Source organism: Musa acuminata, chromosome BXJ2-8 (genome assembly GCF_036884655.1).
Source record: "Musa acuminata AAA Group cultivar baxijiao chromosome BXJ2-8, Cavendish_Baxijiao_AAA, whole genome shotgun sequence".
Taxonomy (NCBI): Eukaryota; Viridiplantae; Streptophyta; class Magnoliopsida; order Zingiberales; family Musaceae; genus Musa; species Musa acuminata.
In genome coordinates this window covers 7,786,076-7,798,571 of record NC_088345.1, presented here as the reverse complement: position 1 = coordinate 7,798,571, position 12,496 = coordinate 7,786,076, and the positions used below count along the sequence as shown (strand labels likewise).

Below are 12,496 nucleotides of genomic sequence, written 5' to 3'. Positions count from 1 at the left end.
CTCGAGGGACTCGACCAACCATGATGCTCGGTTAAGTCAACACCTTCGTTACAAGATGAGTCTGATTTGATGATATACCCTCGAGGGACTCGACCAAGCATACCATGCCCTCAGGTCACCGGTGACATCTCTATGTCGTAAGCAAGATAGCGAATCGCGATATAGGTGAGTCTCGAGGGACTCGACCAACTCAACCTACACCGGGAATCGGTTCCTACTCATAACGATGGAAGGCCACGTGGGTCAATCTAATTGCCTCACGTTTACCGACTTAATATTATCGAGAGATGTTTCTATAATTTGGTCTCCTAATATGACATGTCACACATATACATATTTAATATATATCTACATCGCATGCAAATATATATACATATCTAGTATGTGTATAAGCAATCACATCAGATGATCATGGACCACAACCTAATATGATTAGGCCCGAGCCAATAGGCCTAATCACTCACATCAAGATCTATGTGTGTAACGGTGCATCTCCATGCCCTGTGATCGTCTATCTCGTCCTCGTCGGTTCCGTCGACATCTTGATGCATCTCCATGCATCACGATCGTCCGTCTCGTGGGTCCCGCTATCACATCCACGCTCCCGCTGCGCCTCCTCATGTGATTACAACTTAATCATAGGCACGCAGGCCCGACAATAAACGAGAAATATAATGGAGGTTCGCAGACCTCAATAATAATAATCACAAGTGCACACATCACACGGTCTATGATCATCCGTCCACACATCATACATCACATGTATAAATAATCATCATCATGTAGGACTACTAGATAATAATAAAAATAATAATCAACTAAACCTTTTAATTAATTAATATTTTTCTGAAATCAGGGACATGTAGGGAATTTCTCAATTCCTAAGGGTATTTTCGTAATTTGGACAAAAGACAGAAACTGAAATTTCTCACATTCCGAGGGGCAAAACTATCTTTTTCCCGAAAACCCTAATTCCCTCTTTCTGCTGCCGCTGCCGCCGCCGCCACCCTGCTGGCGGCGGCCTGTGCGGCGGGGCGAGGGCGCTGCCCTCGCCTGCAGGCGGCACGCCCGCTGGCGGCGCTGCCGCTGCAGGTGGGCTCCCCTTTCGGGCGGTGCTGTCCCGCCGGACGGCCGCCCCTGTGGGGGGGGGGGGGGGGTTTCGCCCGCGGGAGCAGCGGCGGCAGGCGCCGCTGCCCTGCGGCGCCTCTGCCCGTGGGCTGCCAGCCCCGCCAGCAGCAAGCATGCTGCAAGTAGACCGCCGGCCGGCTGCTGCAGGCACAGCGCTTGCGCATGCGCCAGCGCTGTGCTGCCTGGCTGCGGCTGCCGCTACAGGTGGCTGCAGGCATGCAGATCGAGGGCAGCAACTGTTGCTGCCCTTCCTCGCTTTTGCGTCAACGATTTTGACGTCAAAATTCTTCCTAAACACAATACACGTAATTCAAAACCAATCATTCGCACGAACAACCTGGCTCTGATACCACTGTTGGGAAATCATTGGGGGGCGACATCATATGCGCAGCGGAAGAACAAGAAAACAAAAATCCCCGATTCCCAAAAAGATGTTCGTCGTCGTGCGAAGATTGGTGCGCAAAATCCGCAAAACACAAAACTGCGTATAGAGATTGTGTTACCTAGGGAGATCGTATATCCCTGTTTCCTTGCAGATCCTTAGGAGAGGGTGAAGGAGGTCAAGCGTCCTCCTCTCTAGCGGTGATCCACACAGTAGGGTTGCGACGACGCTCCTCAAATCTCCAGGCCTACTCTAAGGTGGAGAGGGAGAGGAGAATAGGAAAGGCAAGCAAAGACTCTAGCCTATGAGGCTGTGAATCCCTCCTATTTATAGAGATCCCGTGTCAAACCCTAATGGGTCCTTCCCTAGTGGGTATTGGATCTGCATCCAATAAGACAAGGGCTCCGTCGGATATCTCATATCCGAACCTCTACTCATCGCAATGCCTACCATATGTGTGTGACCCTCTAGGCCCAATATCGAGCTGGCCGTGAGTCATACCTGTCAGAACTCCTTCTAACTCAGTGAATTATTATCTCTGTAATAATTCACTCGACTCATCGACTACGGACGTACTAGGCCACTACGCCGTAGTCCCCAGACGATACAGGGGAATCCAATCCATTGGACCTGTCTGTCCTCAGTTACCATGTACCTATAGTCCCTCATCCATCTAATATCCCACAGACCGTATATCGAGCATGGTGTTGTCAGACTCATACGGTTTCTACTCGAATCTCGCTCTAATCGGATTCTCCCGGAGAACTCTTTCTCTCTCAACCCGAATGACCCTGGCCAGGGATTTGTCTGAGCAAGAACACATAGGATATTCCTCTCATGACGCCGAGAGTGGATGATCCTCTATTGACACTCAATAGCCCTCGTAAGGTCGACTACCACTCCCAATGACCAGTTGTACTAGATCTGGGGACAGCCAAACCTATAAGTTTGGTATCAAAGAGTGGAGCACTCATACAGGACATCCTTGGTGTCTCAAGTCTAAGGACCAGATACACCACTAGGACTACGGAATCGCTGTCTGACAATAAGGCATCATCAACCATCCAGCATTCCGTAAGCGGATCAATCAGTGAACTCATTCTCCAATAAGCACCTGTACTGTATCCCTAGTGTCCCTACAGGAGCAGCTATGAGACCAGCTGCATCCATCATATGGACGGGTATACAGCACACCAGTCTATCCGGTTATCACGATGTCCCTCTCGAGTAACCTATGATCGAGATTATTTAGGATATGTGTTTAAAGGTGAATCGTTCTCATTATCGTGATCTCATCACGATCCGATTCCTATTGCACAAATCCAAGGACATCACAATATATATATGCATTTATGCAATAGTTATAAAGTGATATATGCCAAAATATAATAAGCAAAAAGATTCTGTATCAAGTCACACGTGCCATCACTCACGTGATTGGTTTGCTGGGCACCTATGACTAGCACCATGTGACTTGCAATAGTCATTAAACAATTCTGTATACTCACCACCATTATCTGATCTTATGCATTTCAATTTCCTTTTTGTCTCCCTTTCAACCCAGGCATGAAACTCTTTGAAGACATTAATAACCTAATCTTTGGTCTTCAAAGCATAAGCCCAAACATTCCTGGAAAAATCATCTATAAAAGTGACAAAATAAAGTGCACCACTTATACCAAGAACATCAACAGATCCACCAGGAGTTTTTGTCCTCAAAGGACCACATACATCTATATAAACACGGTCTAAAGCATGCATTTTCTAGACAAAGCAGCACTAGCAAATGAAACTCTATGTTGTTTACCAGCCAAACAATCAATACAAGGGTTCAGATGTATACATCTGAGATCTGGTAATACCTCTCTCTTGGAAACAGCTTGCAGCCCCTTCTCGCTCTGATACCAATTGATGGGGATATAAAGAGGAATAACCTTTGTATATGAACAAATACTAGAAGACCATAATACGCAACGGAATAAAATGGAAACACAATCAAACAGAACACCAAGATATACATGGAAAACCCCTTCAATGTGAAGGGTAAAAATCACGGGGCAAACTAGAGATAATCCACTATGAGAATAATGAATATACAAATCTCAATCTCTTGCCCAAAACCCTAGCAACAACCACAAGAGAATAACTGGGATACAAGGATCACGTCACTGCCCACAATATCTAAAACCTCCCCAAGTAATCACAACAAGAGTCTACTATAGATTTGATCTAACCTGAGATGAGAACACTGCTAGATGATTGAGAGCAGTCTCTCTGCGTTGTCCTTGTCTTCTTCCCTTTCTTTCTCTTCCTTTTCTGCCTTGTTCTCCTTCTTCTCTTTGGAATCTCGTGGCTACCAAGATCTGCCTCGTTGCTGTCTTTTTATAGCCTTAATCTACCTCTAAAATGCAGCTACCACACCCTCCTAATCTTAATTAGGGTTAGGTTAAGAGAGGATGTGGACTGTGAGCTGATAAAGCCCATATGGGCTGAATATGGGCTATCAGCCCAACAAGAACAACTGCTCCAGCTTCTTTTGGAGCCTGATATTTTGCTTGTGCTGATTCCAACTCAACATCACTTTTTGCATCCTAGTTTATTAAATGCAGCACATGAGAAGAAAAGGTATCATGACAATGATTTGGATCATGACACTAGAACTGGTTATACGCATATAAAAGAGATTGAAAAGATAAGCGGTCTCAAACGATGACCAAATTGCACTTCTGATTTGAATAGGCGTGCACATGTTCTGCTAACCCAAGCAAAAACTGGTTTATGAACTTTTCCTTCTTTTGGAGCCTCAATTACAGGAAAAATTGCTCATTGGATATGCAATCAACAGCTGATTCAACCGGTGTTGATGATTACTGTAAAATAAGCATTTTTTTTTCTTTTTGAAAGCTTCAAATTAGAGGAAAAATTGCTTATTGGAGAAGTGCAAGGAGATCTTCAAAGTAGTGTTTGAAACGAAATTTTTTTTGAATGAAATAAATAATTAAGAGAGTACGGAGACCTTACAAAGTAGTGTTTGGAATGGAGATTCTTTGAATAAAATAAATAATCAAGAGCAATCAAGATGTCATGGGTTGTATCTGGCCATAGGGAGTGGGTTGCATATGGCCACATGGGTTGGGTCGACTCGATCTGACATATCAATCTAACTGAAGTCAGATCTCAATTAGACTAATCTTATCAAATTAAATTTTAATATTTTAAATTATTAAAGAATAATTAAAATATATGAATTAAAGAACTTAAATACATGATCTTAAATTTAAAATTAATTAAATCATAAAAAATTATACATAAATATTGAAATATAGATATATCTAATTAAATAAATTAAAATTATTATGGTAATTCAAAAATAAGAATTTTAATAATTAAATCAATCTTGAGATTCACTGAAGCGAGATCATTATAAGTTAAATAATCATTCTAACATCACAAATCAATTATAATTATTAATAATAAAATTTTAAAATTAAAATATTATTATGCATCATAAAATTATAACAATCATAATATCAAATATTTCAAAACATGAATCAAAGTTGATTGGGAGGGAGGAGGAGCCCCTTTTATATAAGAAAGGATGAGATGGTAAGTAATAATTTATTTTTATTTTTAATTTATTTTTATTTTATTTTCACACATAAAGATAAAAATATAATATTCATTTCTTATGGTTCACACACAAAAATAAAATATAAACTATTTACATCCTAAAAATCACATCCCTTATTATGAAATAAATTAATTAATAATTTAATTATTGATAATTTTTTAACTTGCACCTGATTAAGGAAATCAATTTTAATCATTTTCTTAACCATGCTACATAAACAAGAAAATTAATAATTTAAATAAAATAATAAATTATTTATAGTAATTAATTTATATTAAAGAGAAAAATTATTGATGATTACAGGAAATGCCCCGTCTGTTGAGATAAGGAATGATTAACATATTGATGGAAATAAAACCTAACTTGCAAGATAGAGATTTTGAATACTCCTATGTCGGATGAACTAAACGAAGCGTTTCGAGCCTCTCTTGCAAGAGCCCCGAAACATGCTTTTGGAAAGAACAAATAATAGAAAATCTATTATTAGCTGACAAGTGGTTGTCACTTGATATCTAAGTGACCCTCCACTCATATTCAAAGCAAGGAAACAAAATCGTCTTTCTTGTCCACTATAATAAGAAGACAATTACAAGATTCCTTCTCATCCATTATGATAAAAAAAATAAACCATAAGCTTTTTTCTCATCCGAAAGACAATCATAAGCTTCTTTCCAATCTATTATGATGAAGAAAGCAATCACAAACTCTCTTTCTTTAGGAAGGTATAAAAAATTTGAACCCAATATAAGAGATTTCTTTTGAACTATTCAAACCCACATTTGGAGATCTCAAATTATTAATTTAAATATCGAAGGGATCGAATCGAAAAATCTCTCTCGGTCTTTATGTAGGTGACACCTTAAAAGTAACATTTCAATCTTAGAAGCATGGTATTTTTACATCGAGAGCATGATATTTTCATCTTGAACACATCAAATATTTCTACACATATGGGTCTCGACTATGTTGGACTGACCAAGATGCCAATGATATATATATATATATATATATATAACTCACATTAATATTCTTGTAATAATCCCAAGTTAATGCTACTAAATACTAACCATACTCACTTAAGAACCTGAAAAGAAAAAGAATACAAATTTTCTCTATTACTTCCACCAATTATTTAGAGGCACTACTAACATCAATTTGACCTTCAATGTCATCGATGGATATTAACTCTAATTTTATTATATGTGTAGATTCTTCAGCTATGCATGCAACTTTTCTCATAACATAAAGAATTGAAAACTTTTTTATCCTTACAAAAACTCACTTGGCTACATTTATGCAACAAATGCACCAAAGGGAATTCAAACTCTCTTTCTTCTGTCAAGATAGAGTTCAGATTTTTACTTCTGAAGAAGAACAACAGAAAGTTTTGTACAACCGTCTCACTCCCACTGTATAATCTCTCTCTCTCTCTCTCTCTCTCTCTCTCTCTCTCTCTCTCTCTCTATATATATATATATATATATATATATATATATATATATATATATATATATATATATATATACCACACTAGGTAGTATTCCCTTCCACTACCGATCCATTTCTCGCAAGCCTTGCATATACGTGTTTCCAAATGCTCCAAATGAGGTGGCTCGTCCTCTTCCTCTCCGTCTTCTCCTTCATATCACTACGTGCTCCTGTGGCCATTGCAGCTACCTCCATCGCGAGAACCATCGTCGTCAACCTCAAGGGCGGTGGCGATTTCAAGAGCATTCAGCAGGCGATCGACTCCGTTCCTGACAACAACAACAAGTGGACGAAGATTCACGTCGCTGCTGGCGTCTACAGGTTGGTTCTCCTTCCCTTGGTTTATACCTTGAAAGAGTTGGTCGTTCATACGGTGGGGTAAGCAGGGAGAAGGTGAACGTGAAGAGCACCAAGAGCTACGTCGTACTGGAAGGAGATGGAGCTCAGACGACGTCCATCGAGTGGGGAGACTACAACGGCGACTCCAGTGGCCATACCACTAACACCAGTGCAACCTTCACGTCATATGCCTCCAACTTTGTTGCCAAGAGGATAACCTTCAAGGTTTCACTGATCTATATCTCACAGTCTCTGGCCCAAGTAGCTAAGACCAGCATACAAATCAATCCATATGCTGTTCATGGCCGTCAAGCGATCTTATCATTCTACTGTAATAATCGACGAAACAGGTTTATGTGCATGGATTTGGAGTTCAAACGACCGGTTTGATGAGTCGATATTTGATGCAGAATACGTACAATGGATTCGCCAAACTGACCCCCGCGGTGGCCGCTTGGATTTCGGGAGACAAATCTGCCTTCTACAACTGCAGATTCATTGGGTTTCAAGACACTATCGCTGATATGCATGGAAGACACTACTTCAAGCGTTGCTACATCGAAGGTGTGGTCGACTTCATCTTCGGATATGGCCAATCTATTTATGAGGTATCATTTTGATTCAACACTAGTTTGTAGGGATGATAATTTTAGATCATGTCTAAGTTACATTGATCCGACTCGACATGCTATAAATAATGCATGTCCTAATGATACTTACTCTCTGTACATACTCTCCTAGTTATCTCATTTAATAATAATTGCTCGTATAAGCCTCTCTTTTTTTCAATTTATTCCTTCTATTGTGTACTATTCAGATTGAAATATGTTGGTATTATATCTATTAAATTTGGGAGTTTTGACCTAAAAATTTCGAAAATAGCTCCTTAAGTCGACCTACTAATCAAATAAAACATGCATGAAACATGATTTATAGTTTCATACGTTGTGTCTGATCAAATTGCTGTGTCACGCAGCGATGCAAGATATCAACAGTTAAAAGCCTTCAGCAGCCAGGATATGTGACAGCTCAAGGCCGAAACAGTGCCAGTGACAATAGTGGCTTCGTGTTCAAGTGGTGCACCATCTCAGGGTCTCAAGCAACTTACTTGGGGAGGGCATGGAAACACTACTCGAGGGTGTTATTTTACCAGACCTTCATGTCAGACATCATTGTTCCAGCAGGATGGTATATTTGGAATTCTAAAGGTTACGAGTAAGTAAACGAATGGTATTTCTATGTTCAATTTTTATTTATCGAAAAAGATGATATATTAGTAAGTTTATCACAAGAAAAAAAAAGATCTTGTGCACGAGACTTACGACATTATTTTCCGATGTTACTAATTGCAATTTTTTACTGTTGATCTGAATTCATCTGTTTTTAAAAAGAGGATGATCCAGAGACTTACGACATCATCTTTTTTTGTACTTCAGAGGTGTTGTAACGTTTGCTGAATCGGGATGCATAGGACCAGGATCAGACCTCTCAGGTAGAGTGAAGTGGGAGAAGCAGGTGAGTAATTATGAGCTAAGGAAGTTAATTGATATTTCATATATTGATGGGATAGGATGGCTCGAGGCACAGCCTCCACTTGATTAGGGTGCACACATCTCGTTGCCCCTTATCACTAATGCCAACTGACGGTGGCTTCTATCCCATCCATTATTGCAGTTGCAATTTCCACTGTGTTTGATTGAGGGTTTGCCTTTGTTGTTCTTCGAAGCTGATAAATAGGAAAATTTCTGGCTTTCTTGATCTTTTTCCAACGTGAGTTGCTGCTGTTTGAAATGGAGTAAGACATTTGCGAGTTATGATTTAGCAACACATAATGATAAAGCTGAAAAGTCTTAGTTACTTGAAATACATAAATCTTTATCTATAGTTTCTAATAATAAATACTCAGATTTATAAAATATCAAGCATTTTGCCACCATCCAACATCATATACCATCTTAGACGAAATGATTCTTCATTTTATCGCTTACCGAAGCTAACACAACATTAAACACTCAAATCTATTGTATAAAACATTGCTGGGAAGCACTTTATTGTAGTTGAAGTAACATTACAACATTTATTTAGCTTTATGATCTAGCAAACTTTGTTTCTTATAATCAGCTTAGGATATTTTTCTTCTCCGCTTTTAGATAGGCCGATAATACCTCTTCAACTAGTTACTCATCTTATATCATCCATAACTCTTTTATTCTAGAAAATACTCGTCTCTATTAACGTTATAGTCCAAACGCCTCTCAAACTCACATCCACAAATTATATATTTTATTATACTCAATTTTATTCTTTTTTAATCGATTATAATCTTATGGATTATGTAGAAAGCACCATCACTTACCTTCTGCAAATGATTAAATAGAATAATCTTGAAGTTGTTAATCATAAATATATTTTTTTGGATTCATCAAGTTTATCTTGTTAGATGCTTTCATTGCCTCTCTCTCCTTAAATCATTCCCTATGCAGCCTTTTCAAAATCCTCTTATCAAGTATGGTCCAAGCTTACAATAATGTATGGTAACCAATCTCATGGTCACCTCATGCAACTTTAAGAAACTTTTTTTAAACTTTCTAAGGGTATAAAATCTATTTTTGACTACATACAAGCTATTAAAACTCAAGCTAATGTACTTTGTTATGGCTGATGCACCTCTTGACGATGAAGAGATCATTTTTCATGTATTAAATAGTCTTGGTTCAAATTTTAAGAAAATCTTGACTGCGATTTATACTCATAGTAGTCCTATATCTTTTGAAGAATTTAATGATAAGTTTTTTTTACTATGAAACTTATCTTAAGCAAGTCACTACCTTCTGACATTGTTTCTATCATTTTCAATTTTGCTAATAAAGCCAATTCTTACATTAAAGATAAGATTCACAACCAGTAAGATAATCATCCAAACAATCATTTTAGAGGTAACATGCAATAATGTCGTAACAAAAGTATCAACAAATCTAGTCAATAATTCAACAACAAAGTCACATATGAAATATGTGACTTGCAAGGCTATATTGCTAAGAAATGTTATCACTTGTAAGTTGCTATTCCATAGATGTTTCAACCTTCATACCTATCTTATTATACATATCTTATCGCACTAGTTAATTGGTTGAAATGTTTCATAAAGTACATGTGGTTATTTCCCATGAAGAAAAAATATGAAGTATTCATCATTTTTTTTAAGTTTAAGCTTATTGTTGAAAAGTTTTTTCAATGATTCATTATTTCATTTTACTATGATAATAGTGGTGAATTTTAAAAACATTGTAACTTTTTTTTAAACCAATGGAATCTCTCATTTTCTCATCTCTCCACATACTCCTGAATATAATGAGACCACGGAATGTCACCATCATCACATCATTCAAACCGGTTTCATACTCCTTGCTCAACCTTCCTTACCTCTTCAATTTTAGTCTCATTCATTTTTCACATCAATTTAACTTACTAATCGCATGCTCACTTTAATTCTAAACATGGTTTCACCGTATGAAAAATTATTTGGATCCACTAATAATTATAGTAAATTATATATTTTTGGGTGTCTATATTATCCATAGTTAAAACCTTATACCCATAACAGGTAACAGGTAATTTTTGGGTGTCTAAATTATATATTTTTGGGTGTCTATATTTGGATCAAAACCATGTGCCTTTCTCTGAAAAGACTATCCTCTATTGCTTCATGCATTTTCGGATGCCGATTAAACAGGTAATAAGGATGATAGGATACCTACTGGTGCTTATAACGTATTTCTTGGTCACAATATAATCTCTTAGAGTTTCAAGAAACAATGCTTTGTTATAAAATCTTATACGGAGGCCCGAATATCAAGGGGTTGCTTCTATAATTGCTAAACTTTGTTGGATTCAATTGTTGCTATATGAACTATTTGTTATAATCTCTGAAACTCTATTTATATATTGTGATAATATCGGTGCAACATATATATATGTTAATCTTGTATTTCACCATCGAAGGAAGCACATAGCAATTGACTTTCATTTTGTTCCGGACAATGCTCAAAATGGTGAGCTATGTGTCTCTCATGTCTCATCTTCTGATCAACTTATAGATGTTCTTACCAAGCTTTTGTCTCACCAATAATTTTTTATACTTCGGTCCAAGATCATTGTATCTAATGGGAGCATCGTCGGGCATATTAGGAAAGATATTATTGAAAAAAATAAATCAAGATAAGATTATCATGATCCTCTTAATATTTTAATAATATGTTATCATGATTCTAAAATATAAAATTTATGATAATATATTATCATGATTCTATCAATAATAAAGATCGTGATCTCAACATGATCTCTTAATTATGAAATAATTTAATGAATATTTTATAATTAAAAAAAATATATAATTATCATATTTTATGATCTTTATTTATGCATATAAATTTATATTCACTATCAATAAGATTCAGCAAGTCATTATTTATCACATCTTTACTTAATACAGTGATTCTATTTCCAAATTAATCTTTACTAAATACAGTGATTCTGTTTTCACATACAATGTTGTATTCTACAAAATAAAGAACTCATAGCAGCATGTGTTTATCCAGAAGACTTACGGTAAAGAATTGCATGCAACAAATGGAGATTATATCACAAACAAATAATAGGTCAAACATAATGCTGTTCCTTATCTTTTAATCTGTCTTATTAGTCCAGCCATAGTGGCTGGAATAATTTTTATATTTATTCTATATTTGATAATGCATTGATCTGCTGTATTTACTTTATTCTTTTTGCAGGTTATTAATTTTTGTTCTAAAGCAAGACTGCAGATGGTGTAGGACAAATGTACATCCAGGTCCTATCCTTATCTCAATTAGGAGCATCAAATATCACCGAAAATATTACTCAAAGGGTTCAAATTGCCCTAAAACATGGGAGGCTCATATGATAGGATGGATAATGGGTAAATATGAGAGCTTCATTAGTCTTTTAGAGACTAGAAATGTAATTAGCAAATTTAAGGTGGCCGATTCATTTTATTAATTCAGTCACAACCCACCTCTAAGAAGCAACTTCTTAGGTTTTCCTTTTCTTTGGGGAATCATTCCATGTGGTTTGGTTTTTGTGCATCGATCTCGTCGAGAACGGTGAGTTGTTATAGGACAGAATGGATCTTTATAAGGGGTGGAAAGAAACGTTAAAATTTGGAGGGTAATTGAAGCCAAAATAAATAAATTAGAAAGCAATGTTAGGGTAATTGAACGTAATAAGAATCTAAAACCTTCTCCTTTAGTGGAAACGTCTAATCTAATGAGAGAATGAATAGGTAACAATTTGATGGAAATAAAACCCAACCAATAAGATAAGATCTAAAACGCTCCTATGCCGAATGAACTAAATGATACATTTCGAACTCTTCTTGCAAAAATATCGAAGCATGTCTTTGGTGTTGGGCTGATGGCCCATATTCAGCCCATGTGGGCTTTATCAGCCCACAGCTCACACCCCCTCTTAACCTAACCCTAATTAAGATT

General features: G+C 37.1%; 1 protein-coding gene across 1 annotated transcript; it reads left to right on the top strand.

Moving 5' to 3' along the window:
* Window positions 1-6,737: 6,737 nt before the first annotated feature.
* Window positions 6,738-11,800, top strand: LOC135619719 (putative pectinesterase 10). The gene is made up of 6 exons (XM_065121994.1): window positions 6,738-6,950; window positions 7,016-7,193; window positions 7,379-7,576; window positions 7,945-8,183; window positions 8,405-8,483; window positions 11,759-11,800. The coding sequence occupies exons 1-6, from the start codon at window positions 6,745-6,747 to the stop codon at window positions 11,798-11,800; spliced, it is 942 nt and encodes a 313-aa protein (XP_064978066.1). The 5' UTR covers window positions 6,738-6,744.
* The last annotated feature ends 696 nt before the right edge of the window (window positions 11,801-12,496 follow it).

Coding starts and splice junctions, on each gene's coding strand:
- LOC135619719 (XM_065121994.1), top strand. CDS start 6,745: ATGAGGTGGCTCGTCCTCTTCCTCTCCGTCTTCTCCTTCATATCACTA. Junction 6,951..7,015: donor GTCGCTGCTGGCGTCTACAG/GTTGGTTCTCCT, acceptor TGGGGTAAGCAG/GGAGAAGGTGAACGTGAAGA. Junction 8,484..11,758: donor GAGTGAAGTGGGAGAAGCAG/GTGAGTAATTAT, acceptor TTCTTTTTGCAG/GTTATTAATTTTTGTTCTAA.